This window comes from Bactrocera neohumeralis, chromosome 2, assembly GCF_024586455.1.
Source record: "Bactrocera neohumeralis isolate Rockhampton chromosome 2, APGP_CSIRO_Bneo_wtdbg2-racon-allhic-juicebox.fasta_v2, whole genome shotgun sequence".
NCBI classification, from domain to species: domain Eukaryota; kingdom Metazoa; phylum Arthropoda; class Insecta; order Diptera; family Tephritidae; genus Bactrocera; species Bactrocera neohumeralis.
The window spans coordinates 42,045,898-42,073,794 of record NC_065919.1 but is presented as its reverse complement, the minus strand read 5'-3'; the positions used below and the strand labels follow the sequence as shown (position 1 = coordinate 42,073,794).

The following is a 27,897-nucleotide window of genomic DNA, read 5'->3' as shown; positions in this document are numbered from 1 at the left end:
AATGCAAAAATATTGGTGAAAATGTCTAGGAAAACATATGGCGTACCGTAAACCAGACAGTCTGGCAGACACGCAACGTGTAAAAATAATTGCACCGTTGTGATTTAATGGCAATTAATATTTCTCTACGAAATCGATTAAATGATTTTTTGCGTGTGAAAGCGGAAGATACGTCATTTGAAGCGCTATCAATTATGTGAAAATAAATTTGTTTTATAAATTATAGCTAAATGTGGAATGATATAGTAAAAAGGTTCTAACTAATAGGGTTTTGGGTGCTAATTAGTAAAATCGATTTAGTGAAGATCTTGATGGGCGGCGATAACTCTCGATCGAAAAAATTATTGACTTTTAAATGATTTTTATACCCTGAACAGGGTGTATTAAGTTTGCCAAGTTTGTAACACTCAGAAGGAAGCATCGGAGACCCTATAAAGTATACATATATATAAATGATCACTATGTTGAGTCGATTTAGTCATGTCCGTCTGTCTCTCTGTCCGTCTGTCTGTCCATCTGTATATATACGAACTAGTCCCTCAGTTTTTATACTCTCGCAACAAAGTTGCTAAGGAGAGTATTATAGTTTTGTTCACATAACGGTTGTTTGTAAGTCCTAAAACTAAAAGAGTCAGATATAGGGTTATATATACCAAAGTGATCAGGGTGACGAGTAGAGTTGAAATCCGGATGTCTGTATGTCCGTCCGTCCGTGCAAGCTGTAACTTGAGTAAAAATTGAGATACCATAATGAAACTAACTTAAGTTTGAAGATGGGCAAAATCGGCCCACTGCCACGCCCACAAAATGGCGGAAACCGAAAACCTATAAACTGTCATAAATAAGCCATAAATAAAGATATTAAAGTGAAATTTGGCACAAAGGATCGCATTAGGGAGTGGCATATTTGGACGTAATTTTTGTGGAAAAGTGGGCGTGGCCCCGCCCCCTACTAAGTTTTTTGTACATATCTCGGAAACTACTATAGCTATGTCAACCAAACTCTATAGAGTCGTTTCCTTCAGGCATTTCCATATGCAGGTCAAAAATGGAAGAAATCGGATAATAACCACGCCCACCTCCCATACAAAGGTTATGTTGAAAATCACTAAAAGTGCGTTAACCGACTAACAAAAAACGTCAGAAACACTAAATTTTACGGAAGAAGTGGCAGAAGGAGGAGAAGGAAGCTTTTTTTAAAAATTGAAAATGGGCGTGGCGCCGCCCACTTATGGACAAAAAACCATATCTCAGGAACTACCGGACCGATTTTAATGAAATTCGGTACATAATATTTTCTTAACACCCTGATGACATTTACGAAATATGGGTGAAATCGGTTCACAACCTCGCCTTCTTCCAATATAACGCTATTTTGAATTGATGCCTTCTCTGTATAATATATACATTAGGAAATAAAAATACAATTCAATACTCAAAGTACACAAATTGATCTAATCTAATTAATTTTACAGCAAAATAAAAAAATATGTAAATTATTATCACTTTATCATGCGAGAGTATAAAATGTTCGGTGACACCCGAACTTAGCCCTTCCTTACTTGTTAAGATATCGTTTTGAAATTTTGTAAACGTCATTTTCTCTCCAAGAAGCTGCTCATTTGTCGAGACTGCCGATATCGGACCAAAATAACATATAGCTGCCATACAAAATGAACGATCGGAATCAAGTTCTTGTATGGAAAACTTTCACTTTTGACGATACATTTCACGAAATTTGGTAGGAGTTATTGTTTATAGAAATAATGTAATATCGGAAGAAATTGTTCAGATCTGCTCACTATAGCATATAGCCGAACGATCGAAATCTAGTGCTTGTATGGAAAACTTTCGCACTTGACGTGGTATCTTCACGAAATTTGACATGGGTTACTGCTTAAGGTAATAATATAATCTCCGAAAAATTTGTTCAGATCGGATTACTATAGCATATAGCTTCCAAACAAACTGAACACATAGTTACTAAAAGAAATGCACCTGTGAATGGTATATTAGCTTCGGTGCAGCCGACGTTAACGTTTTTTCTTTTTTTCTTAAATTTTAGGAAAAGTGGATACTTTTCGGTGTAAAATGTAGAAGAAATACATCTTTTTGGTTTCTAAATTCAACATATACATCTTTGGTATTATCATAACTGAAATGAAAGTATGTATTGCCATAATAATGCGCCAAACACGTGCACAAACGACGATCAATCATACTCGAATACTTTCTAAATATAAAATAATTGTGGCGAAAAATGTGGCGTACAACCATAATTACTATATTTGCAGGAATAGGGCTTGCCATTCGGTTTTGTGCGTCAAAACGAAGCTTTAGTAAATAAATACACCCAAATGTGTATTCACGGTTTTCAACAATATTTTTTAATATTTTTGGTACTAGTGTTTATCTTCACCACCCTCACTCCTGCAGCAAAGTGTTTTGCATTTTAGTGCCTCTGTCATTCTGTTTACGGTACTGTCGTTTACAGTAAATATCGAACACCAATTATTTTGTTTACCCTTCGTAAACTTTCATATTTCAAAGTGTTTGTCTAAGCATGTTATTTCGAAATTTCAAAATATTTATTATACTCTTGCAACATATTGCTACAGAGTAACTTAAGTAGACGAATGCTTTTTTCTCATCAGCAAATACAAATTGTAATAGTAAATATAAAATTCAGCATATGTTTGTTTGTAGAACTTTTTCGAGGCTTTTATGTATAAATATTAGTAATTACTCTACAAAACTAAAGCGAAAGGTTTGAAAAAATTATACACTTGACCCAGATGCTCTCCAACTTCTTTCACCTATCTGAAAAATACGTTGTTCGCAGGCCTTTCAGCTAAATCACCATGATAGTGATGACCTTCCTATTTGCCTCTAGTTTCTGACCAGCGAGTGGCTTTTTATACTCTTGCAACCTATTGCTACAAAGTATTTATACTAGTTTAGTTCACCTAACGGTTGTTTGTATCCGTTAAATATATAATTGTATAATCGAGTTAAATATAGGGTTATATATACCCTCGGAGAAAAAAACCACGCTGTCGAAAATTTTCCAATATTAAATTTTTAAACTGTCGCTATTCGTACACTATTTGTCTTGTTTTACTATTTTGTTATGTAACTACATTCGTTTACTGTTATTTCTGAAACCGTCAGAGTTCTTTACTTGTGGTATTTTCTTTTGAGTCAGTTGTAAAAATAAGCAAAGTTGAACATGGTGTTGTCAATATAGAAGAAAGCAGAAATCATAGCTTCATACAAAAATAAATTATCCAAACGCCAAATAGCTCGTGAAATGAGTATAAGTGATTGGAGGGTACGCAATATTAATAAAAATTATACAATTTTAAATCTTTAAATCGGAAAAGGGAAAGCTGTGTTTTAAGCACCGTAAAGGATTCGCCCTATTTAATGATGTGGGAGGCTATAAACAAGTTTGGTGCTAGGCAGCTTATTAATCTTAAAGGATCTGTGTACTGCGAAAAATACATTGCAGTTGTGAAAGAAGGCGTTTTGTCAACTATTGAACAGCTGTTCGAAGACACTCAAAAGGTTTATTTTTAGGAAGATTCAGCTCCTTGCTATAGAGCCAAAACGGTAATTAAAGCACACAAATATTGAAAAAGTATTTTTAATTATTCATTACAAACACTTTCAGGATACAAACCAAAAATATTTTTATGGGACTGATGCCCGGTTTCAAAGTCCGTACTTAAATCTTAGCTAAGCATTGTTGCAGACTGAGTAGTCGTTTGCTTTTCACAGTCAATGTTTAATTTCCATAGAATTTTATTATGATATATGGCAACGATATGGACAACAAATGTTTTACAAATGTCATCCATAAAAATATGCTTGAAATATTTAAATTATAACAGACGATACATAAATTTGCGAGGAAAGTTATATTGAAAATGGATGAAAACAACAAAAGAACACCGAATTTCACCGCTAGCGAATGGGAGCCCCTATTGGAACTGGTGGAATTCCCGAACCGATTCCATATTTTTTTACAAAAAATAATTTCTTAATTCTTATTATTCTTCTTTTGACAAATAACTGAAAATTCAAAACAAAAATCAGCTGTTACTTAAGGGGGGAGTCTGCTTTAGAGGCTAAAAAAAATCGATTTTTTTGAGAAGTTTTTTTGGGAAGAAATGATATAATTGATTAAAGCGAAATTTTTGGGGTTTATAGTTACATGTTTCAACATCATTGATACATTTTTTTGATACGAAATATTTGATATTCTGCCTTTGGGAAGCAATTGCCCGATGCATCTCGCATGTGCATTTGTCGGACGGCGGGCAGGATGCAGGTCGCAATTTCTCTCGGAAACCAAAAATTCAAAGAGATTCATATTTTTTAATAATTTATTTTCTAGTTAAACTAAGAAAATTAAAAAAAAAAATTGTAAAATTTTGCAATTTTTTTATAAATTGAAAAATAAGTGGTTTTTGACCAAAAAAATTTTACTTTATGTAGTTTAAAAATATGTTCAAACTTGACTTTTCTCAGTTTTTTAGGTTTAAATAGAAGATAATTTAATGCCAAAGATAATAAACTTTGCCCCAGTTCCATGCCACGTTTACTGTTTTTTCTATCCTGCCCGCCAATTAAGAATAATCGTAAAAATGAAAAATCGAGAAATTGCGCGTCAAAGTTTTCGCTTTCTGCCCAAGCGCTCATATACGTATCTGCTAGACGCTCGGTCACTATTTCCCTTCTAGCTTCGAAAATATTTCGAATTCCCATCTATAACTTTGGGGACATATTCTTAGATTATTTTTAAAGAGATTTAAGCAAAAAAAAAAAAAAATCGATTTTTTGAAGCTTCTAAAGCAGGCTCCCTCTTAAGCACTGCTTAAGTCCCCTATTTTCAGTACTTAGCATAACTTAAGTATGAACTGTAAAACAATTTTCTTGTTTTATCTTAAGCATAATTTAAGTATGTACTGTGAAACCCGGCATAAGTCTCTTACGTGACGAGGAAACAGTCTACATCTCAATCCAATTAAGAACTGCTGGCATTATATGGGCAAAAGGATAAGTGAAAAGCGTCCACAAAGTCCAAAATAAATGGAAAAAAGTATAGAAGCTGCATGGAATGAAGAAATTAATAAAAATTATCTTCAACACATGTTTGAATCTATTCCTAAACGAATAAATATTACCACCGAGATGGTATGAGAGGGCCGGGGTCAAAATTAGATATGAGCGTGGCACCTCATATATTGGTTGTCAAAAAAGTCTTGCGTTATTTTTATTGAATTTTTCTTTTTTTTTATTGAAATCGAAATGAATTTTTGATGACTCATGCCCAGCTCTTGACCGATGCTACGGCTGCTACTATGCCGGTCTCTTTCGACCAATTCAGCGATTTTATCGCAATTTTCGACGACAGGCCTTCCGGAGCGTGACGCATCTTCGACCACCTCTACACCAGAAAAATCGTTGAGCGGTGGAAATGGAAACGGTATCGGGTCCATAAACTGCACAAATTTTATTGGCGGCTTGAGATGCATTTTTGCCTTTATCGTAGTAGTACTGTAAAATATGACGTATTTTCTCTTTATTTTGCTCCATGTTTGCGACGCTATAACTCACGAACGACTTAAAAGAAACGACAATCAATCAAACACGTGTTAGCGCGTGAAATGAGCTTTCCAAAAAGGTATACCCGATGTGACGAGTAAAACTAGAACTACGCGCTTTCATCGCCAACTAGCGAAAATACCGCAAGACTTTTTTGACAACCTATTATATACCGGTACCCGCTTAACCTATTTTAATTAATTTCAGGAAATAATGTTCTTTTGTTGTAGTGTGAAAATGAGCCAAAATCGGGCTCTAAGCACGCCCACTTCCCGTAAAACACAATTTACATTTCATTTGATTCTTTCACTTTCTAGAATACAAATCAATAAATAACGAGATAGCTCTTTGCACGAATAATGCCTTTAGAGTAAGTGACCTTATGACCAAGAATTGTCCTAATCGAACCAAAACTGTTCAAGTCCCTAGGTGCTGAATATGTGAAAATATCGGTCAATGTGTGAGATATAAACTGAAATTCAGATATAATCCTTTCCTGATAATAGTATGTTTGTGATTCACAAATGGGTTGCATCGGATCAATACTTTCAATAGCCCCTGTATACCTACCATAAAGATTTTCGAACTTCCGGGTGACTTTATACTGCATATATCGGTCAATATTTGAGTTATCTTAATTTAATTGATAGAGCGTGTTTTTCTAATAACGGTGCATATTTTTGCTTATATTATATATTTACCCCATAAAACTAACAAAACGATGCACCCGAAGGTATTATCCCGGCTTTAACCCTTGGAAGTTGCAAAAGTATGAAATGTTCGGTTATACCTGAACGCTTTAGGTAATTACGCCTAGTTGTTGCAAATATATACAACCGGGTACACATATTACTGCACTACTGAATGTTGCTTCCACGAATTGCTTTACCGCTATTCTTTGCAGCGCAATTGCAACAGCTTGGTCTGCTGATAAAATGACGGTTAACATCTATAAGGTCATAACTTAAAATTAATCAGCAAGCGAAATTATTGCAGACTCTCTTAAAATTTATGCAACTCAGGTTTAATTACACGTCTATCATACTCATGTACACGCAGCTACGTTTATGCAGAGTTGTATGCTGTTATTATTTATTGAAATTAAGTTCATCTGCATATCAGAATATAAAGGTAATTTAAAGTTTAGACTTTTTGGCGATTAGAGTGTAATAAATGTTGTCATAAGAGCTCATAGGCTTATATGCCCCACAGCTTTGAGCAAATGTTGCAATTAAGAGTAGCAAGGCGTGTTTAATGTGTCGCTACGGGAACCAAGACCAGCCACCTCGTCACCACATGTCACAAACAAGTCTGAGAATGCGAGTATAGTACACTTGAGCTAATTTTAACGTGCAGAAGCAGTAACATATGTATACATAGGTACCTTCGTGCAGCATGCGAGTGGTGTTTCAAAAAGAAATATGTTTGCATTTTACTTCACTTCAGCACCCCTTGTTTTATGTAATGCTTTAAACGCAGTTTTACCTTAAATTTCACTTTAACACCAGCAATTTCTAATTTTCTTACTGCAGAATTGTGCTAAAAATTTGCATTGTTCCATCATTGACAATTCTTGACTAGCATTGAAAATTGAATTGGTGACAGAAGTTGCATGAAAGACAAAATAGGCAATAATAGCATTTATTTTTGAATAATTCAGAGCTACTACTAATTTCTCGAAGCTGCAATCAAACATTCCTATTCAGCTGTCATTTTGGTTTTCTGCTTATGCTTCTTTAGCCGTCAAGCAATTTGCATATGCAATTTGATTTGCCATACTTTTAAAAACATTGCGGAGACCGAACAGATGAGCACAGTGTAAGACGAGGTGAAGCACCTTAAATATCTGGTACTTTAACAATTAAACTATATTTGTCTGGTTGGTTGATGTAACCGTGAATACAAAGCTTAACAAAGGAGCCACTTAGAAAATGTAATAGCTGTTATACGGACAAGTGGACCTTTAGACGAGAAATTATTATCGCTACTGGAGATTCCTTCATTATCCCCGTCCTGCTTTATGGTGCGGAGGCATGGACAATGACATCATCTGATGAGTCGATGTTAGGAGTGTTCGAGAGAATGGTTTTGCGTTGGAGAGATCAGGTGGAGAAGGTCCTGGATGTACTTCGTACCTTCAATTGGCGCCAAATAGTGAAAATAAGAAACAACTGGCGCGCTGATGTTAGCTGGGATATAACCGGTCGGTGTCTACGTCAGTAAAGAACAAGAAGAAGAAGAAGAAGAAGAAGAAGAAGAAGAAGAAGAAGAAGAAGAAGAGGTTCCGCTGAAGACATTGTCAACCGCATAAACAAAGCGCTTTTAAACACCAATCTTAGTATTTTTAATTCTCGGCGTAAAAACAGTTTTCTTATCCGGTGCGATTTTCTTGTATGGTCTTTTTCAAACTCGTGTTTACGATTAATTTTATCTGTTGGTGGATCTTACTATACTCTACTACTGAAAAAACAACGAAATATCTATCGCAATTGTATCCGACGTATAGCCGATGCCGACTTGAAAGACTCTCTTACTGTTTGACATTTGTAATTTATCCTAAATAATCAGAGAAGTTTCAACACTTTTATTATGGTCCTACGCTCTAACCACAGTTGAAGGAATATGTATGGAAAATAATTAAATGGTTAATGAAACGTTTTTAAAGTTGAGGAAGAAGCAAACTGAAACCTCGGAAAATCACTTAAAATGGAATGATGGATTGTATCTATGACAAAGTTTTAGCTGACAAATTCAAATTGATGCAAGATCTTTAGATCTTTAGATCTTTCGTTTTAGGTACAATAATATGTATTTTTTTTTTGTATTTGGAAGCCCTTTACGGTACTTATATTTTCATACTCTGCGTGATAAAAACTTCAAATATCATCTATTAACAAAAGAGTTAGAGTAATGAAACTTTTGGTTACAATCTGATCATGCATAATTCAACGGTTAATAATTCTAATTTTGTCTATGATTTTCGAAACTGAAATAATTATAACCTGATTTTGGTGTATTTTCTACTTACACCATTGTATCGTTAATTCCACTGTAAATATTCATACTACAGTTATTTATGCCATAGAGTAGCAGTGATTGATTGCACCAATCAATGGCCGATGTTGTACCGATAAGTTGGGAATAATTATCTTGTAGGTTTTCCACCAAGCCGCCGAAAGCAGCACGACTAGTTTCACTAGCGATGATGACGTCTAACTCTCCTCTACCGCCCCCACCACCACTGCTCCCGAATTCATTAGAAGTGTCGACCTTGTAGGGCTCTATGCTCTCAAAATCACTCACTGTCGTCGTTGGTGGCGTGTGTGAGTCAAGCATTTTAGTGCCGTAGAAATTCCCGCATATGTACGTATACGTGAATCCCTGTTTATTTGTTTAACATTTGGCTTTCTGCTTTTTAAGTGGGCGCGTGTATTATGATGAATTTTCCTTTTAGATTTTATTTTGTCGCCTTTCCGTTGGACATGATTTACACAATCACACTTTGCTTTGCTTTATATTTGTTGTTGTTGCGTTGTACCTTTCTGGTTTCTGGTGTATTTATGTCTTGGTATTAGCTATTTTTGTGTGCATCACCTTTTACCTCAACACACTCGCGCTCATACTTGTAAAATTTGTACGCGGCTTATGGAATTATTTAAAATCCTTTATGCTCTTTGGGCGTCTGTTGACTTTTAAGTTTTGCGCTGAAAGCATAAAATGGAAAGATTGCAAAGTTTAGCAAGTGGCATATATATATACTACAATATATAGATATCTATTATACATATTTTGTGGCTACAAAGTTGTACAGGAATCGACTTGTAAAGGAGCTCCTGTTCCGAAACACAAAAACTTGTATACTATATACCCATTAGACATTTTAGATCTTAAAAAGAAAAAGAGAAAACTACGTAAAAAATAGGAAATCACGCGATTTACTCAATATAAAATAGAACTAAACAATTTAGCTAAGTTTCTCAGTACTAAAATAAATAAATTAACAAATCAAATATTTCTAATTCTATTGAAAAATTAACTCCAAACAAATATACAGAATTTTCCCTTTGTAGCTGTAAAAAATATTAGGAAGCCAACATTCTTCATAAAGCCAAACGGATACAGGGCCAAAACCGACGTATAAAAAGCGGAAGTTTTTTCAAAGAAACTAACCTTTTGTGTTCCATGGTACTTTACCGCAGCTGGAAGCATCGCAATAACACCAGCAACAAATAAGGAAGTGAAAAATATCATTAAATATTTAGATTTAAACCAAAAAACGCTCTTGACTTCGACTTGGTGACTGCTGATGTACTATATTTAAAAGTCTAAAGCGAAAAGCATTAGCAAAGGTTAAATTGAAATAAATGCTTGCTTAAATCTCAGATACGTCCTATTGTCACGGAAGGTATCTGTAATTATAATGGTATAAAAACCTGGGAAAAGCGCATGTGAGGCCCCGTCCAATCTCACTGCTGCCTATTTTGTCCCAGCTACTTGAAAAGGGTTTTATGTCATTTTTTATTTAGATCTCAACATTCCACACTCGATCAAGTTCATCAAATAACAAGTAAGGAAGGGCTAAGTTCGGGTGTCACCGAACATTTTATACTCTCGCATGATAAAGTGATAATCGAGATTTCATTATCCGTCATTTAAATATTTTTCAAATACCGTATTTGTGTAAAGTTTTATTCCGCTATCATCATTGGTTCCTAATGTATGTATTATACAGAGAAGGCATCAGATGGAATTCAAAATAGCGTTATATTGGAAGAAGGCGTGGTTGTGAACCGATTTCACCCATATTTCGTACATGTCATCAGGGTGTTAAGAAAATATTATATACCGAATTTCATTGAAATCGGTCTAGTAGTTCCTGAGATATGGTTTTTTGTCCATAAGTGGGCGGCGCCACGCCCGTTTTCAATTTATAAAAAAAGCCTGGGTGCAACTTCCTTCTGCCATTTCTTCCGTAAAATTTAGTGTTTCTGACGTTTTTTGTTAGTTGGTTAACGCACTTTTAGTGATTTTCAACATAACCTTTGTATGGGAGGTGGGCGTGGTTATTATCCGATTTTTTCCATTTTTGAACTGTGTATGGAAATGAAATGAAGGAAACGACGCTATAGAGTTTGATTGGCATAGCTATAGTAGTTTCCGAGATATGTACAAAAAACTTAGTGGGGGCGGGGCCACGCCCACTTTTCCAAAAAAATTACGTCCAAATATGCCCCTCTCTAATGCGATCCTTTGTGCCAAATTTCACATTAATATCTTTATTTATGGCTCAGTTATGACACTTTATAGGTTTTTGGTTTTCGCCATTTTGTGGGCGTGGCAGTGTGCCGATTTTGCCCATCTTCGAACTTAACCTTCTTATGGAGCCAAGAAATACGTGTACCAAGTTTTATCATGATATCTCAATTTTTACTCAAGTTACAGCTTGCACGGTTGGACGGACGGACGGACAGACAGACATCCGGATTTCAACTCTACTCGTCACCCTGATCACTTTGGTGTATATAACTCTATATCTGACTCTTTTAGATTTAGGACTTACAAACAACCGTTATAATACTCTCCTTAGCAACCTTGTTGCGAGAGTATAAAAAGCATAATAGAAAATGCGATCGAAGTACGTTTGCACAGATGTTTTTCTTGACGTATCCCAGGCGTTCGATAGAGCATGGCACGATGGCTTACTTCATAAATTAAGACTTCTCTTTCCACAGTATCTAACTGACCTAGTTGCCTTTTACCTGAGCAACTGTTACTTCAGAATAGAGTAGGGACAATCATATACTACATTACAGCCAATAGAAGCAGGTGTACCCCAAGAAAGTGTCTTGGGACCACTCTTATACAGTTTGTTTACTAGCGAAATGACTACGTCGCCAAACTGTCACATTTGCAGATGATACCTGCATCATTACGAACGGCAAAAATGAAGCGTAGAACAGAATGCAATCTTCAATCAATCACATTGTAGAATAGACACAAAAATCGTACATTACTTTAAATATAAACTACACTAACAAAAGTGCTACATACTATACATATGTATATCCCTTTACATATTTGGATAGAAGTAATACCGTTCTCCACCACGGCGAAATATCTTGGTATGACGCTGGATGCAAAGAAACTGGTAAGAAATCGCCCTTAACAACATTAAATGTAATCCTAGTTTACAATCAAACGTTAAAACCGATTTGGACATACGGAATCCAACTATGGCGATGCGCTGATCCGTCATACATCGAAGCGGTGTAATGATTAAATGTCTCGTGGTACATGTGCAATTCAGATCTACATCGTCATCTTCACATAAATATGGTTCGGGAGTTATTCGCAAAACGGCATCGAAACATGCCGCAAGGTTTTGAATTCATGACAACTAGGAGAGACTAGAAGTAGCAAGCGCAGACTAAAACGAACCACGTTTCATGATCTTCTAAGAAAAAATACAAATGCTATAATACTAGAGGACCCGTCCACGACCCATAGATAATACTACTACTACCATTTCTATTAAGAGTTAGATTATAACTATTGGTTAATGAGATTTTGTATTTTTGTTAAGTAACTTGTGTTAGTTTACAAAAAAAATGGATCATAAAGCATTTCGTGTGTTATTGAAGAATTGCTTTGTTGAATTTGGGAAATCAACCGTTGAAAAGAGATTTGCTATGTTAGAAAATGGCGAAATGAGCACCGAAGACAATGACTCCCCACAGAGGCGAAAGCTCTGTGCAAAGTGAGTGCCTCGCAAGTTCATAATCTAACAAAAACAACGAATTGCTGAATCTGTGGAGTGTTTGAGTGCTCTTTAATGCTAATAAACTCGAATTTTTGCGTCGGTGTGTGACAATAGAATTACGGCACCATCATTTCACACTAGAGTCCAATCGCCAGACATTTCAATGCACATGTTGAACCGGTCTTCAAGCGTGGAAGGACGAAAAAGTCGGCTGGCAAGGTTATGACATCAGTCTTTTGTGCTGCACGTGGTATAATATTCATCGACTGATTACTGAGCCAGTTACAAACCAATGCACTGTGTATCTGGTTAAAGTTCTATTCTACTATACCAAATATTTAGCAATTGTAGGATCAGTTCAAACTCTATAAGTCACTCATAATTCCCGTCCTGCTATATGGTGCAGAGGCCTGGACGATGACAACAACTGATGAGTCGACGTTGCGAGCTTTCGAGAGAAAGGTTCTGCGAAAGATTTATGGTCCTTTGAGCATTGGCCGCGGAGAATATCGCATTCGATGGAACGATGAGCTGTACGAGATATATGACGACATTGACATAGTTCAGCGAATTAAAAGACAGCGGCTACGCTGGCTAGGTCATGTTGTCCGGATGGACGAAAACACTCCAGCTCTGAAAGTATTCGACCAAGTGGAGAAGGACCTGGCTTCGCTTGGACTATCCAATTGGCGCCACGTAGCGAAAAGAAGAGACGACTGGCGCGCTGTTGTTAACAGTAAAGTAAGTAAAGAAGAATAAGAAGGATCAGTTTGAAATAGTACGCATATATTTCATCGTTTCCGTTTAAATATTCCCCGCTAGAAAGCTCCGATAATAAACGCGTCCGATCGCTGCTAAATACAAAGTGCTATAGGGAGAACCACGGCCTCCGATGCGCTATTTACGGTACGCTCCCGTCGTCCCGGCCGGACGGTACCGCCGCACACACTACATCCCGCAATTTTTAAATATGTAATATCTTCGAATATATTCATTTAAATCAGATGCTGTAAAGGGCCATATAGATCTATATTAAATCAACAATGTATTTAAGGTATTAACTGGTTAATGATTAATGCTGTATTGGTTAAAATCGCTTCGAAAATTAGCCATAATTTGTCGTAAAAAGTTAATGTCATTGTGTTTTCTGTAGAACTTTTCACATTGTACAATATTTAGTAGATTATTTTGATAAATCTCGTAGGCTTCAGGCCTGTGTTTGCAAAGTAAGCGGAAAAAAATTTAATTATTTACGACATCACATTAGAAAACTCAAAAATAACAGTATTTCTCCATTATTTAATGGATCTCTTTATACATATAAACCTTCCTCTTCAATCACTCTATCCTTAAAAAGACGCATCAAAATCTATTGCGTAGCCTTAAAGATTTAAGTTTAAATGTTTGTTTTAGCTTTTTATTTGAGATAGACATTTTTCACTAGTTCAAATTTGAATGGTGTACTTTTCCCTCTTTGGTTATGAGATTTGCATTTTTAACAAAATCTATTAATGAAGTTTGAAATGCAATATTGTTCAAAACTACGGTACAACCTCCGAATAAATTGTCCCGACAGTGATCCGACTGTGTCAAATAGCTATAATCTGACCGAGCAAAATCTAGTTCTTGTAAGGAATCTTTTGTGAGTATGAGGGCTATTATAGCTTCGGTGTAACCGAAGTTATCATTTTTACTTCTTTTTATATGAATACTAGCTGTACCCTATCCGTGTTGCTACGCCATCAACTAAAATAAATTTTAAAGACAGACATTATACAAATATTGAATTCATTTAGAATAATTGATTTCGTTAATTTCGAAAAATAGTGACATTGAAAGGAGGTGTATTTCTTGTTTTTGTATCTGGGGCGTAAACGAATAAATCAGAATGCTTTCCAACGAGTGAACAGACCACATACTGTAAAGCTGCCCATGAGATAAGCATGAATTCTCTAAATTTAATCCACTCACATACAACGATTGTCCTTGTGCTTTGTTGATAGTAATTGCAAAAGCGTGTGATATCGGAAGCAAACGTTTGAATGCGAATGGCATAGTTGAAATCATTGCCTCGATGACATTGTCCGTCACTAAAAATCTGGTTCCTTTGCAAAGTCGTTGTGGCTTTATGTTCGGAGAAGAATGAGTCACATGATCAAATGCATAGTTTACGATTGCTTAAAGGACATACAGGCAAACATTGATTTTAATACTCTTGCAACATCTTGCTGCAGATTATAATAGTTTTCTTCACCTAAAGATTGTATGTATCGCTTAAAACTAATCGAGACAGATGTGGAGTTTTAATATGGTATATAAAAATGATCTGAATGAAGAGATGAGTTTGAATTCGAGTTATTATTTGTCTGTCCGTACGTTCATCTGTCGGTCTATGCAAGCTATAGATTTAGTAAAAATTGAGATATCAGGATCAAAATTCGCACAGGTGTTTTCGGTTCATTGTCATGAATAAAAATTACCGTAAGTGAAAGCATATAAAGTGCCATAACTAAGCACTAAAATAAGATACAAAACTGTTATTGGTACCTAGGATCGCAGTAATGAGAGAAACCTGCGGGCCAATTTTTTTTTTAGAAAGCCGCATAAGTGATGTACGATACATATCTTCCAAACCGATAAGTTGCAACAACTAATTTTGCTGACAAGTCCGTTTAGTACTTCTTCATACACTGGGAAAATGGGTAAAATCAAATAATAATCACGCCCATTCTCCATATAAAGGTTATGTTGAAGACTACTAAAAGTGGTATAACTCGCTGAATAAATGCAACAGAATTATTAAATTTCGGCACCACATTTAGGTGAAATCATATATCTTAGTAACTGCTTGACCGATTTCAACAAAATTTAGTGCGGAGGGTTACCCAAACATTCCTATTATACACCGTAAAATGGACCTATTTCCCATATAATACAATTCCAAATTCCACCGATTCATACACTTAACTGTGTGATAATCAAACATCTATGAAATTATCAGAATAAAAATTTCAAAATAATGCCCTCAAGGTAAATCATCTTTCGTTCGAAAATTGTGGAAATCGGACTATATTCGACTTTTCAAGGACCCGTCATCAAATATGTGTACTCGAGTACATATGGCTGCTTTTTTACAGAATATGATAGTCTTCATGAATATGGGATCGGAATTTGCACGATCCAGCATGTCCAAACCAACCTGTTTATGGTACACTTTTTGAAAAAATTCAGCTATATCGGGACGAGTCGAACACAAACTTTTTCAACATTCGCACCGCTTCCGCACACGAAATTTGGCTTGGAAATACAAAAGCTGAGACATATTCTTTCTTTGATATTTTTATCGATTGAAAAATCGCAACGCACTACTGAGGTGTACTGACGTAAATAGCTGCTGTAAACAGACTGGTTGAGATACCACGCTCATATTTGGCATAGTAATTAAGGACAGTCCTACCAAATTAGAAAAAAATATTTTTAAAAATTTTTCAATTATTCGCGGAATTTAATTACAATTTCAAGGCGCTTTTTTATCCCAATGTATTTTATAACCTGATAAATGACATCATTTAATCACAATTCTTTTGTTTTTTTTTTAATAAATATTGTCAATTATTCTAATTTTAACCGAGGCTCCTTGTATACTTATATGTACAGTAGAAACTCGTTTATCCGGCCCTCAGTTATACGGATTCGCGATTATCCGGACTACCAACCGCGACCAATTTATATGTACCTACAGGTCGAAATTATGGAATCATGAACGTGTCGGAACTTGCTTATTCCGCCCGCGCCGTGTGGGGTCGCTGCCGCTGCCCCGCTCGTTTCATTATTGTTTTAGTTCGTTTGCAATTGTAACTCCGCTCTGACGTGCGTGTCACGTCTACATATTTAAACATGCCAAAGCGTAATAGAGTGGTGTTATCACTTAAAGACAAAATAAATATCAATGATTCACTAAAAAAAGGAGAGCCGGCCGTAAGTTAGCTGAAAAGTATGGTGTAGGTATGTACATCCGCGATAAGTGATATTAAGAAGAATACCGATTCAATTTTGTTCTACACCTGCAAATTAGATAGTGAAGACGGGAGTACAAATCGGAAAATGATGAAGAGACCGAAACATGAACTTTTAGAAGAAGCTCTGTATTGTTGGTCAGCTAATGTAGATGCAGCAAACTCTTTTAAAGATAATTTTTTAAGAAGAATTTGAATGAAAATAGCTATGACTTGGATTTTGTTTATAATGCTGATGAAACCGGATTAAGCTGGAAGTCGTTACCTTTCAAATCTTTAACTTCTAGGCGAGAGAATTCAGCTCCAGGATATAAAACATGCAAAGAGCGAGTAACAATATTAGTTTGCGCTAATGCTGCCGGGACCCACAAAATACCTTTGCTCCTCATAGGAAAATCAAAGAAACCCAGATGTTTTAAAAATATCAGGGTACCCTTAATTTATAAAAATCAACAAAGCGCATGGATGAACTGTGAAATATTTATTGACTGGTATGGCAACACTTTTATCCCTAAAGTAAAAAGAAGACAAAATGAAATTGGCGAACAAGGAAGTGTGCTACTTTTACTGGATAATGCGTTAACCCATCCTTCAGCTGAATTGTTAGAGAGGGAAAATATTTTGCCTCCTAATGTGACATCTTTGCTACAACCAATGGACCAAAGTGTTATTGAAACATTGAAACGACTTTATAGAAAACAACTTCTACGTAGGTTGTTATCTGTTGAAAAAGATAATGTAGAAGTCGTTTTATCATTTTTTAAGGACATGAATTTAAAGGAGTGTTGTTACATGGTTGTAGATGCATGGGATTTGATTGAAAGGAAGACTTTAAGCAAGGCTTGGAATAGAGTACATAATCGTGAGAATGATAATTCAATAACCAATACGGATGATTCTATTTTGCAGGATATGAATGAGGTAATGTCAAAGCTACAAATATGTCAGGATTGTGATGATGATGATATGAAAGAGTGGGTCACTTGTGACAGTAATGATCAAGGCTTTCAGATTATGTCTGATGACGAAATCGTAGAAAACATTTTGCAGATAAATGAACAGCAGGAAATGCAAGAAGATGAAACAGAAGGAAACATAGACGTGGAAAATGATACAGGACCATCTCATGATGTAGCATTTCATGCCCTGGAAACAGGTCTCAAGTGGTTTGAAAAACAAACAAAGAGTGATACTGTGAGTTTACTACAACTGAAACGAATTCGTGATACTTGTATAGCAGCCATGAAGAAAAAAAGTTGCTTACGCCACATAACAATTACCAAATATTTTAAACCAAATTAAACTTATTACCTACCTACTTATTTCATGATTACCAAATGCAAATTACTAAATACATATTGTAAACAAATTATTCGTACATACGTACCTAAATATTTTATTTCATGATTAATGCTGCAGTTTAGTATTATGTATATAATGTAATCTAAGAAAATATGTACATTAGGGTGATACAAAAAATTTTTTTTTTTTTTTTTTCAATTGGTACTCGCAAAAATAGGTTCCTAGACACTTCTAAGAAAGCCTCTCCAAAAACCTTATTCATAACGATTTTTTTCATTGAGTTAAAAAATTAATAAGAAATAAAGAATTTTTCCAAAATTAGTCAAAATAGTCATTTTGATCCACCTTAATATGCATTGATGTTTGACGATGAATATCTCGTAAACGCTTAACTTAATCGAAAAATCATATGAGACCATTTTTATAGAGCAGTAAATTTCCTACAAAATTATGAGTTTCATCATTCATAATAATTTTTTTTCATTGAGTTATAAAATTAATAAGAAATAAAGAATTTTTCCAAAAATAGTCAAATTTCAACCGTTAATATCTTTTAAACGGTTGGGTTTACGAAAAAATCATACGAGACCATATTTTAGAGCATTCAATTTCCTACAAAACCTAATTAACAAGATATTTTTTCAAGTAGTTGGAAGCGAGATATAAATTTTTCTATCTGATAATAAGAAAAAATAGAAAACCGTTAGGCGGAGGACCTTCCCGTTACAATTAAAAACTCATATTTGGAAAGGCTTTCTTAGAGGTATCTAGGAACCTATTTTTGCGAGTATCAATTGAAAAAAAAAATAATTTTTTTGAATCACCCTAATGTACATACATACATAAGTAAGTGTTCATTTCTTAATAAACATTGATTTTCGTTGATACCTATTTGTTTTTCTTCATACATTCGATTATTCGGATTTTCGGTAATCCAAATGCCTATCGACAACAGTTAGTCCGGTTAATCGAGTTTCTACTGTACATACATTTCTACAAGCTCCTCAGTACTACACACACATACACCATATACATATATGCATACATATTTGCTACAATAATTACATTGTAAGCATTGTACGAAACGAAATTGGAAGCAACTTCCAGGTGTCGGCATAAAGTGCAATTGTAAATAAAAGTAATTATAGAGACGCTTGGAACGCTATATTTGTATATTTGTAAACACATACATATATACATTTTTGTGCGTGCAATGGAAAGGCAATAAAAATATGAATGTCTAAACAAAAAAGGTTTAGCTGTTTTGCCTCAAACTTGTGTGCAAATCTACTAATACACAACCTAAATAAACACACTATAAATAGTATAGCGTCATCTGTCATAAATTTTGCGATTCTACATAAGCGAGACAAAGAATTCGGGGAATTGAGTAATTTCTAATTTAATCGTATTATATATTCCTTTGAAATTAATGATAATAATTGCTGAATTAAATAAGATAGAAACTCGCTGTTAAGAGTTTTTTAATTTTGTAGAAAGTCTACAAATAAACAATTTTAATTCGATTTTTTTAGATATACTTGTATATTTTCTTCACTGCATACTGGACGTGGTCTATTCGGTCGAATATTATCCATTAGTGAATCCTGGGTCTCAAGATGGGTGATGGTGTTGCGAATACTACACTCAGTAGCAGGGGCGTAGCTACCGCCGCATTTGCCGTATCAATTATACGGGGCCCCCAAAGTGTGTAAGGAAAAAGAATAAAAACTTTCTAATTTATTTTATTTTACAAATGACAAAATTCTATAAAGCAATTCCTTTTTTCCCCGCCTTAAGCGTGCGTTCAAAAGTTGGCAACACTCTACATCGTTATGGCGGGCTGCGGGACTTCCCCGTTTTACTGACTTCACTCAGCGGAGAATCCCCGGGAGTCCTTCATCGATATCGCGATGTACGTGTACGTTGTTGTGCTTTGCATTGGATGTTAAACACGGACTGCAGTGCACTGTTTATTTACGCGCTTTATATAAATGTGCATTACATTGTAATTCATTACAAACAATATTGTTCTTCTGGTTTAGCAGTATTAGTAGCGATTTGTAAAAGAAATGAGTGAAAGGAAAAGAGATTATCCCAGCGGCGCTGAGAAAAGAAAACTTAAACAGAAAAGGGACGAGGTTATAACAAAAGTGCCCAAAATTTATTTATTTTTTCAGAGACAAGATACTGTGACTGATTTAGATTGGAAAGGTAAGTACTACCCAACCCATTTATTAGAGGCCCGTAGTGATAAACAAGGAAATCTTTTAATTTCGGTCTGTCCATTTGTCCGTCACAAAAAGTTGTCTCCCCCCTCGATTTTCACAATTATACTGTTTTTAGGGTCCCGTGCCTTGATTAAAAACAAAAACAAAATTCTAACTTATCTATAGGATCGATTTGTTTTTTTGTTTGCCTATCAGGCCGTATCGTATCGTTAATTGCGTGTTGAGAACTTCAGATGTGCAGACTCGCTTTCGGGTTCTCGTTTTGTATGGCCATGGCCACTACACTACGCGCTGCGTTTAAATAGCACGCAGGTGTATAGTAATGCACGGACGGGCTGCAGGTGATTTTGTATCTACTAATAGGTACGAGCACAATCCGCATAGAGTTTGTGTGCGTCTGAACTGAACACTCTCTAACTGTGACCCTTAGTAGCGTTATTTATTTATTTATATACATATAACTCTTTTTAGCTTAGTATCAAAGCATTCGTATTTATTTGTTAACAATTACTCGTTTATTTTTAGATTCTTCTGAAGCATGTTCTTCGTCACATATCCATCCGGAAATAGAAGAAAGCCAAGCACATACTTTATCGGATGTCCATCCAGAAATCGAGGAACCCCAAGTCAACGATTCTGATATATCTGCAGATTGTAATATAATTTCATAAGATAGAGGAAATTTTGGTGACAATTTAACTGAACGCGAACGAAAAATAATTTTTAAATTGGGTCCATTTAAATCACAAGGACCATTTCCAAAAGTTTCAGAAAATAACCGGCCTTTTTCGGCTTATTATTATTTATATTTCAATCAGGCAGGCGTAAAAATTATAAGACCATGGTTATGTTATTCTAACGTTTTAAACAAACCGTACTGTCACTTCTGTTGGTTCCCCCTGCGGGTACGGGGGGACCCCTCTGGGTTCGAGGGGAAACCGAATATACCCGCGGTAAAGCATGCCTGTCGTAAGAGGCGACTAAGATCCTGGCCACCAGTCCAGAGCTGTATGGAAGCTCAACTGGTCGTAGCTTCGGCTACAAGGTCAATACCAAAGACTTTAACCTGGTACCACGGGGAGCAGTAGCCCCTGGAGTTCGCTCAAGTCTGCTCATTGGGTTTGGCCCTTTGTGGAGATTCGTGGTGGCTGTGGTTAAAACCCAAATCCGGGGAAGAACTGACTTTGTCAGTCGAATGTGGGATTGCATTGCAACCGGGTGCCGGACCCAAAGGACGGCAGAGGTTTTAGATGGGCCTCGAGCCCTACCAAGGTGGTTAGTGTGTCCATGCCACACTGCCGATTGGTACTGAAAATCGTTACCCAGTTTTCAGGGCGCTGATCGACGCGTTGTATTGATCCGTTGTGCTTTTGAGCACCGTGCAGTTAAGCTGTCGACAGCAGGATCCCACGTTAAACACTATCAGACGTTGTCACTTCTGTTGGTTATTAGCAGATCGTCAAAACAAATCGTACTCCTCTGCTTGGGTTAACGGTGTTTCGGTTAGAAGCAATTTCACACAAACTATTCTTGACCATGAAAAGTCACAGCAGCATATTAGTGCCTAACTCTCTTAAAATAATTGGTTGCAAGGAAATACCATCGATACTCTATTGAAAAGTGAAATCGATAGTAAAATTACATTCTGGAGAGATGTACTGCATCGTATAATTAATGTTATAATTACTTTAGTATCTTGTCATCTACCTTTGAGGGGGCATGATTCTGATTCTGGCAATTTTATGGCAATTTTACGTCTGCTATCTAACTATGATGCAACTTTAAAAGAACGTCTACTAAAACCGGAAGGTGAAATAAATTATTTAAGCCTTACGATTCAAAACGAAATTATTAGTTTGCTTGGTACCACCGTTAGGAACAATATTATATCAGAAATTAAAAAAGCTCCATTTCTGACAATAATTCTGGATACAAAACAAGACTTGTCAAAAATTGACCAACTATCTGTAATTTTTCGATATATCTCGGTTACAAAAAATGATGATAATGTGCCTAAAGAAATAAAAATCTGTGAGTCCTCAGCAGGTCTGAAAACTGTCATTTTAAATTTGACTAAAGAATATGGAATTGATTTGACTAAGTGTAGAGGACAGGGATACGATGGAGCAAATGTTATGTCGGGTGTGTATGGAGGATTACAAACCCTAATAAAAGAGCATGCTCCAAATGCCGATTATGTTCATTGTGCTGCGCACGCTTTAAACTTGGTTTTGAACGATGCTGCGAGACATGTTCGTGAAGTATCGACTTTTTTCGATAATTTAGAAAAAATATATACTTTTTTTGGCAATAGTATAAAACGCTGGGCTATGCTAAGTGACGATTCATCTGAAAAATATTTGATTACCCTTAAAAAGGTATGTCCTACCAGATGGTCTTCTAGGAGCCATGAAAACTTTGTACCAACTAAATTTAATTTCAAGCAAAAAAGATGAATTTGAAGAATGTAAAAGTATAATTAATATTTTAGAGAGTTTTGATTTCTTAGTGCTCGTTAAATTTTTTTCTTCACTATTTGAAATTATTAATCCTGTTTCTAAGCATGAAAATAATGACTTACAGAAATCTAGTATTTTATTAAGTAATAAATAGACTGTGCCAATTAAGAAATCAGAATTAATTTAATAGTTTGCTAAATTAATCCAAAGATTTAGCAAAAGAGTGGGGGGTAACAACTGTTTTTAAAAACAGTAGGCGAAAGATAACGAAGCGTTTTTTTTATGAGTTATCACAAGATGAGAGAATTTCCGACCCGGAATCCCATTTCAAGGTCAATGTATACTATTGCTGTTTAGATATATTAATTTCTCAAACTAAAGAAAGATTTCAGAGCCTTTGTAACCTGAGTAGTATATTCGAAATATTACAACCGGAGAAACTCCTATCTTCTTCAAGCGAAGAGATATTAAACGCTTCCGGAAGACTGTCTGTTAAATACAGTAAAGACATCTCACTTAATCTTTGTGTCCAATTAAAGGCTCTAAAAACATTCTGAAATTAAAAAAACTTATTCCATTAAAGAACTCCTTGAATTATTGCTAGTAAAATTCAATAGTCTTGCATCCAGTTTTCCTGAGGTAATCACAGCATACTTTTTATTCTTGATCCTTCCAGTTACAACCGGAACGGCAGAAAGAAGCTTTTCAAAATTAAAACTAATAAAAAATTACTTAAGAACTTCGATAGGACAGGAACGGCTGTCAGACATCTCACTATTGTCAATAGAGGCAGAAACTAGAAAAACTAAAATCATCATTAGCCATAAATGATTTAATAAATCAGTTTGCCGAAAAAAAGGCAAGGAGAGTGAATATTTAAAATTCGATTTTTATTTGTAAAATGGGTAAATTATGTGATAAATAAATATTTCTTTTCACAATATTATTTTTCTTTTGTGAAAAATCTTTACCTCCATATAAGGGCCTCCAAAAAAATTTTATACGGGGCCCCGACAAGGCACGCTACGCCACTGCTCAGTAGGCCGATTATGTTGATCATAAGTTGAGCGAAGCGCGCGAAACACATTCTTACTAATTATTTGAATATAGTTTCATACAATTTGGCTCTGAGAATTTATCAGCGGTTGTGGAAAGAAAATTTATCTAAAATTAGTTTCCATATTTATAATTTTTAACAGGATAATAATTGTTCAGAATTATTATATACTATTTATTTATTAAGAACCACCGACAATATAAGCAATGAGCAGCCTACGCTGCAGTGCAATTAAGTTTTATTAAATTACTTTTCAGTAAACTCTCAAAGTCAAAAGGCTCAAATACCATTTAACACCTGCTAAAGTGGTTGACAAACTAATTATAGACAATGGAAGCAATGAATCAGCCGTCGTCAAGGCAATCAAGCCGCATTATAATCAGCTATTTATTTGTGCATTTATAAAATATATGTAGTTTTCGTTGTAGTAACGCCTCACTGCAAAAATCAATTAGTAAATTACTTAACGACACTAAAATTTAATAATTTATTTACCAACAATTAACAAATTATTAATAATATTGCACGTGTGTTTGCATAGCTTTGACATTAATATCCGACTGAGTTGGTTAGATATATCTTGGCAAGCTCAATTTAGAACAACTCTAGCAAAGAATTGAAATGTCACGCCATATTTTGAAAACAGTAGTACAGCTTTGTTGCATATTTGGCTAGCAAGGATCGTCCAATAACAGAATTCCAAGAAGAGTGTTGAATTCTGTAAAGCACAGAACCATAGCATGACCAAAGGCATAAGAAAACATTACAATTAAAAGAAAAAGTTTGTGTACTTCATTTGCTTGAAAAATGTTTTGACGGTTAGTGGTTTCAACTTGACGGGCTATCATGTCACTCTGTGAATGATGTCGCAACAAAACGACACCAAACGTAAGTCAAAGAGGAACCATTCACATGTCCAGTTTAAATGGTTGAGTTCAAAACCATTGTTTTACCGCCCGATGTGTTCGAAAACGTAAATAAAGCAAAAGTAAAGCAACAAACAGTAACTAAAAGACATTAGTTTATAAAATATTTAGCAAACGGGCATTATTAATACCTGGAAACCTGGAAGGAAGCGTCGGATATCTTATAAAGTACAACGGGTGTTATTTTTATATGTTTAGTTTTCAATGGAGTGATAGTTTTCTAGAGCCGGTATTTTTGGCAGCCGTTACTCTATTTATACTTAATTTCAAGAATGGACGCGGAACGACAATCAATCGTGTCACATGCTCAATGAATGGGTTCAAAACGTGATGGCTACCTATCTCAATTTTACAAGACAATTTTGCTCAGCGATAAAGTTAATAAGAAAAGATTTTCGCATTTGGAGTGATGATAATCCACAAGTCATCTTTCAAACGTCGTTACGTTTTTAAAAAGTCACTGTTTGCCGTGATGTATGTTAAAAGGGAATCATTGGTCCATATTTCTTCAAAAATAAAGCGGGTCATTATGGTCATGAATTATAATTTTTTTTGGGATTGAGTTTGAGAACGTTTTTGTGGACGACCCTTGGTTTCAACAAGACAGCGCTATATACCATAGAGTAAGGATATAATTAATTTATTGAAGGAAACTTTTGGTTTACATTATAACTCGTCGTAGGCCCGAGGCGTCACCACCATGATCGTATCGGAATATATGTATCTTGTGGGATATAGTAAATAGCGGTAATTTTAAATCTTGCATTAATTTTGGGACTTTTAGAAATGCTCACTTATTAATAATCGGAGTTACAAGCTGAGTCGATTCAGTCATGTCCGTCTGTATTTACACGAACTTTCCATCAGTTTTTGAGATATCGATCTACAACGCCGATTTTAGAGTGGAAAATATCGGCTCAAATTTCCAGTATGACAAAAATATTAGCAAGGCATCTATTTGCAGAGTCACGATTTACACCCAATAGAAGCTTTTAAAGTACAAGGGTATTACAAACAAAAGTATCACAAAAGAAAAGTATTCCAATTACCAAGTGAAGTGTGCGCAATATTTCAAGTTATACCACGAAGTAAGACTACGCAATGAACGATGTCAAATATGGTAATGTCTATTTATACAGATATGTCTAGTAATACCTTCGAGTTCAAATAAAACTCCTGAAAATCGCATGATTTATGAAGGTAATACATATGTGGACTATGTTTAGAAAGATTTACATGGGTGTCTTTACAAAAAATACCCACTCAACTTTTTATTTAAATCTTAAATCTCTTTAAATAACAGAAGAACATTCTTTCATTTTCTTTCTAGTCCCATCAGAACCGCTACTGTGACACTTCTGTGAGATATATGGGTCTACCGTTTTGGTGTACGCAGTGTATCTGCCGATATGTAGAGCTTGTCTCAGCCTTGTCTTGTCTTGTCGTATATCAGTTCCGTTGATATAAATATTCCATTAGAGCCAGTTTGTTCTGCTAGATAAATGCTTATCATTTACGATTGTCTGGTGTCCAACTATAGTTTCATAGTCTTTGCCGACTACATCCCACCAATGCAACTCCATTCGCCCCAACTTTTACAAAATTCTTTTATCGATTGATATTGGCAAAGACTTGTTTTGTTCAAAACTTTCTGATTGCATTTGGAAGTCTATCGCGACTGCATTGTTTACGCATTATGCTTTGTGTTGGCGGCCTGTTCAATTCCACCGAGAGTGTGCGATTCGAGCGTTCACGAGTATGCACACTTCAAACATATTCTCATTAAGTAAAGATTGTGTTTATGGAATAATATTTGCTTTCTCGTGTTCAATTGTTTTATAATTATAATTACTACCAGAGCACGCTTGCAGAATTTGATATTTTAACTTTGTGCTAAAAACGGTGGATTCAAAATTTTATATGGCTATTTCATGTAAATAAGACTGTTACCCTTAAATGGCAGATCTTAGATGCATTTAGATCAACTTTTATTTCGTCAAGGTGGGCTCGTGCTGTTATATGTCAGTGCTAGAGCAAAACACCTGCATTGAGATTGAGATTTGTAATTTACCTTTATTTTCAGTTAAACTTTGCGCAAATAGAGTATAATTATAAAGTGGAGAATGAACTAACGTGAAGACTCAGGTGTCTCTGATTTACCTAATGATCTTCTTTTACTTTCCTTCAAATGAAAAGCTACCGAAGAGCGTTTAAAGTGTATGGTATGGCTAAAAGTACAGTATAGTTCAAATAAGTACGATGCGCCTTCGTGTCTATTTACCCTTTTGATAACACTCCTTTGCAGTCAATTGACGACTGTAATGTTAGACGCTGTTTCTTACTAATTTTGGTTTGCTGAAACCGAAAATGTGAGTAAAAGTTTACAAACTAGGATTTTTCTTATAGGATTTTTTGTGTTGAAGTCAAGAGTATTAGTATCTTAATACTAGTTCCAACTTGACGCATATTTGCGATTCGTTTTCAATTGTGCTTGAAACATCTTAACTTTGTGTTTTCGTTTTGCTCTCCGGCAATGGTTAAACAAAAAGTGAATTGCTGATAAATAGTTTTGATTAAAAAATACACAGTTTCCGTCTAATCTAATTTATCGACTGATAACACAATAATTATAAAAAGTAAGGAAGGACTAAGTTCGGGTGTAGCCAAACATTTTATACTCTTGCTGGAAGGCGGCGATACTTTCAGATGTTGTATATGTATAATAGAAAAAGGTGCGTAAGAGTTCGAGAGACATTATCCAAAGCAATCAAATGGTTTACAATCGCATTTGGCATCTTATGAACTTTGTGGTCGTAGACTTACTTGGTCTTTTAACTAAATATTGGGTGTGCGAAATGTTATTGATCTAAAGTCAAAGTGCATAGAAACTATTATGTTGCATATATTGGGGCTAGGGAAAGATCTAGACTGATTGCCTAGCTATTTTATGATCCGTCCTACTTATGCGGCATATAGTATGATCTAGTAACGAACATTATTAAATATAGTATATGGAATTTGAGTTAATCCGTGGACTAATTTCACATATTTTAATAACCAAGCTGTGGTATATCCCGTTTTATACGTTCACTTTATATTGTTGATATCTCTTATTCATTGACAGATACATATATATGCCATAAATTCAAACCGAAGTTTGAAATTCGTATATTAGTAATCATATATGGAGGCTAGGGTTTTTACCGGTCTGTATTTATCAATTGTAAATCCAAGGACAAACTGTTATAAAGGTGAGACGCTTTCTAAATTTCTTTAATATTCTTAAACGCGAATCAGTTGAGTTTAAATCGAAATAATTTACCCATTTTTAATTTGTAAAGTACATCATTGGAAAACGAATATTGTATTTCATGTCGTTGAGAATCACACTAAACGTATTACAAGTTTCTAAACGGCAAGACAATAAAAAAACATGAGGCCTGACAACTCAATTAAACATTTATTTACTGACTTGTTGTTGCTATTTCCTAATTTGTAAAATTTAAACTGATATGTAGTTTGTTGTAATTAAAGTG

The 27,897-nt window shown here is 35.2% G+C and overlaps 1 protein-coding gene across 5 annotated transcripts in view; it reads right to left on the bottom strand.

Annotated features, from left to right (window-relative positions):
* LOC126750954 (tachykinin-like peptides receptor 99D) overlaps positions 1-27,897 on the bottom strand; it is a 61,956-nt gene that overhangs the window by 21,997 nt on the left and 12,062 nt on the right. For all 5 annotated transcript variants that reach the window (XM_050460818.1, XM_050460826.1, XM_050460853.1 and 2 more), the window contains one exon: positions 8,639-9,314. In XM_050460818.1, the coding sequence (XP_050316775.1) occupies positions 8,639-8,946 (308 nt within the window). In that variant the 5' untranslated portion in view covers positions 8,947-9,314. The remainder of the gene's footprint in view (positions 1-8,638; positions 9,315-27,897) is intronic.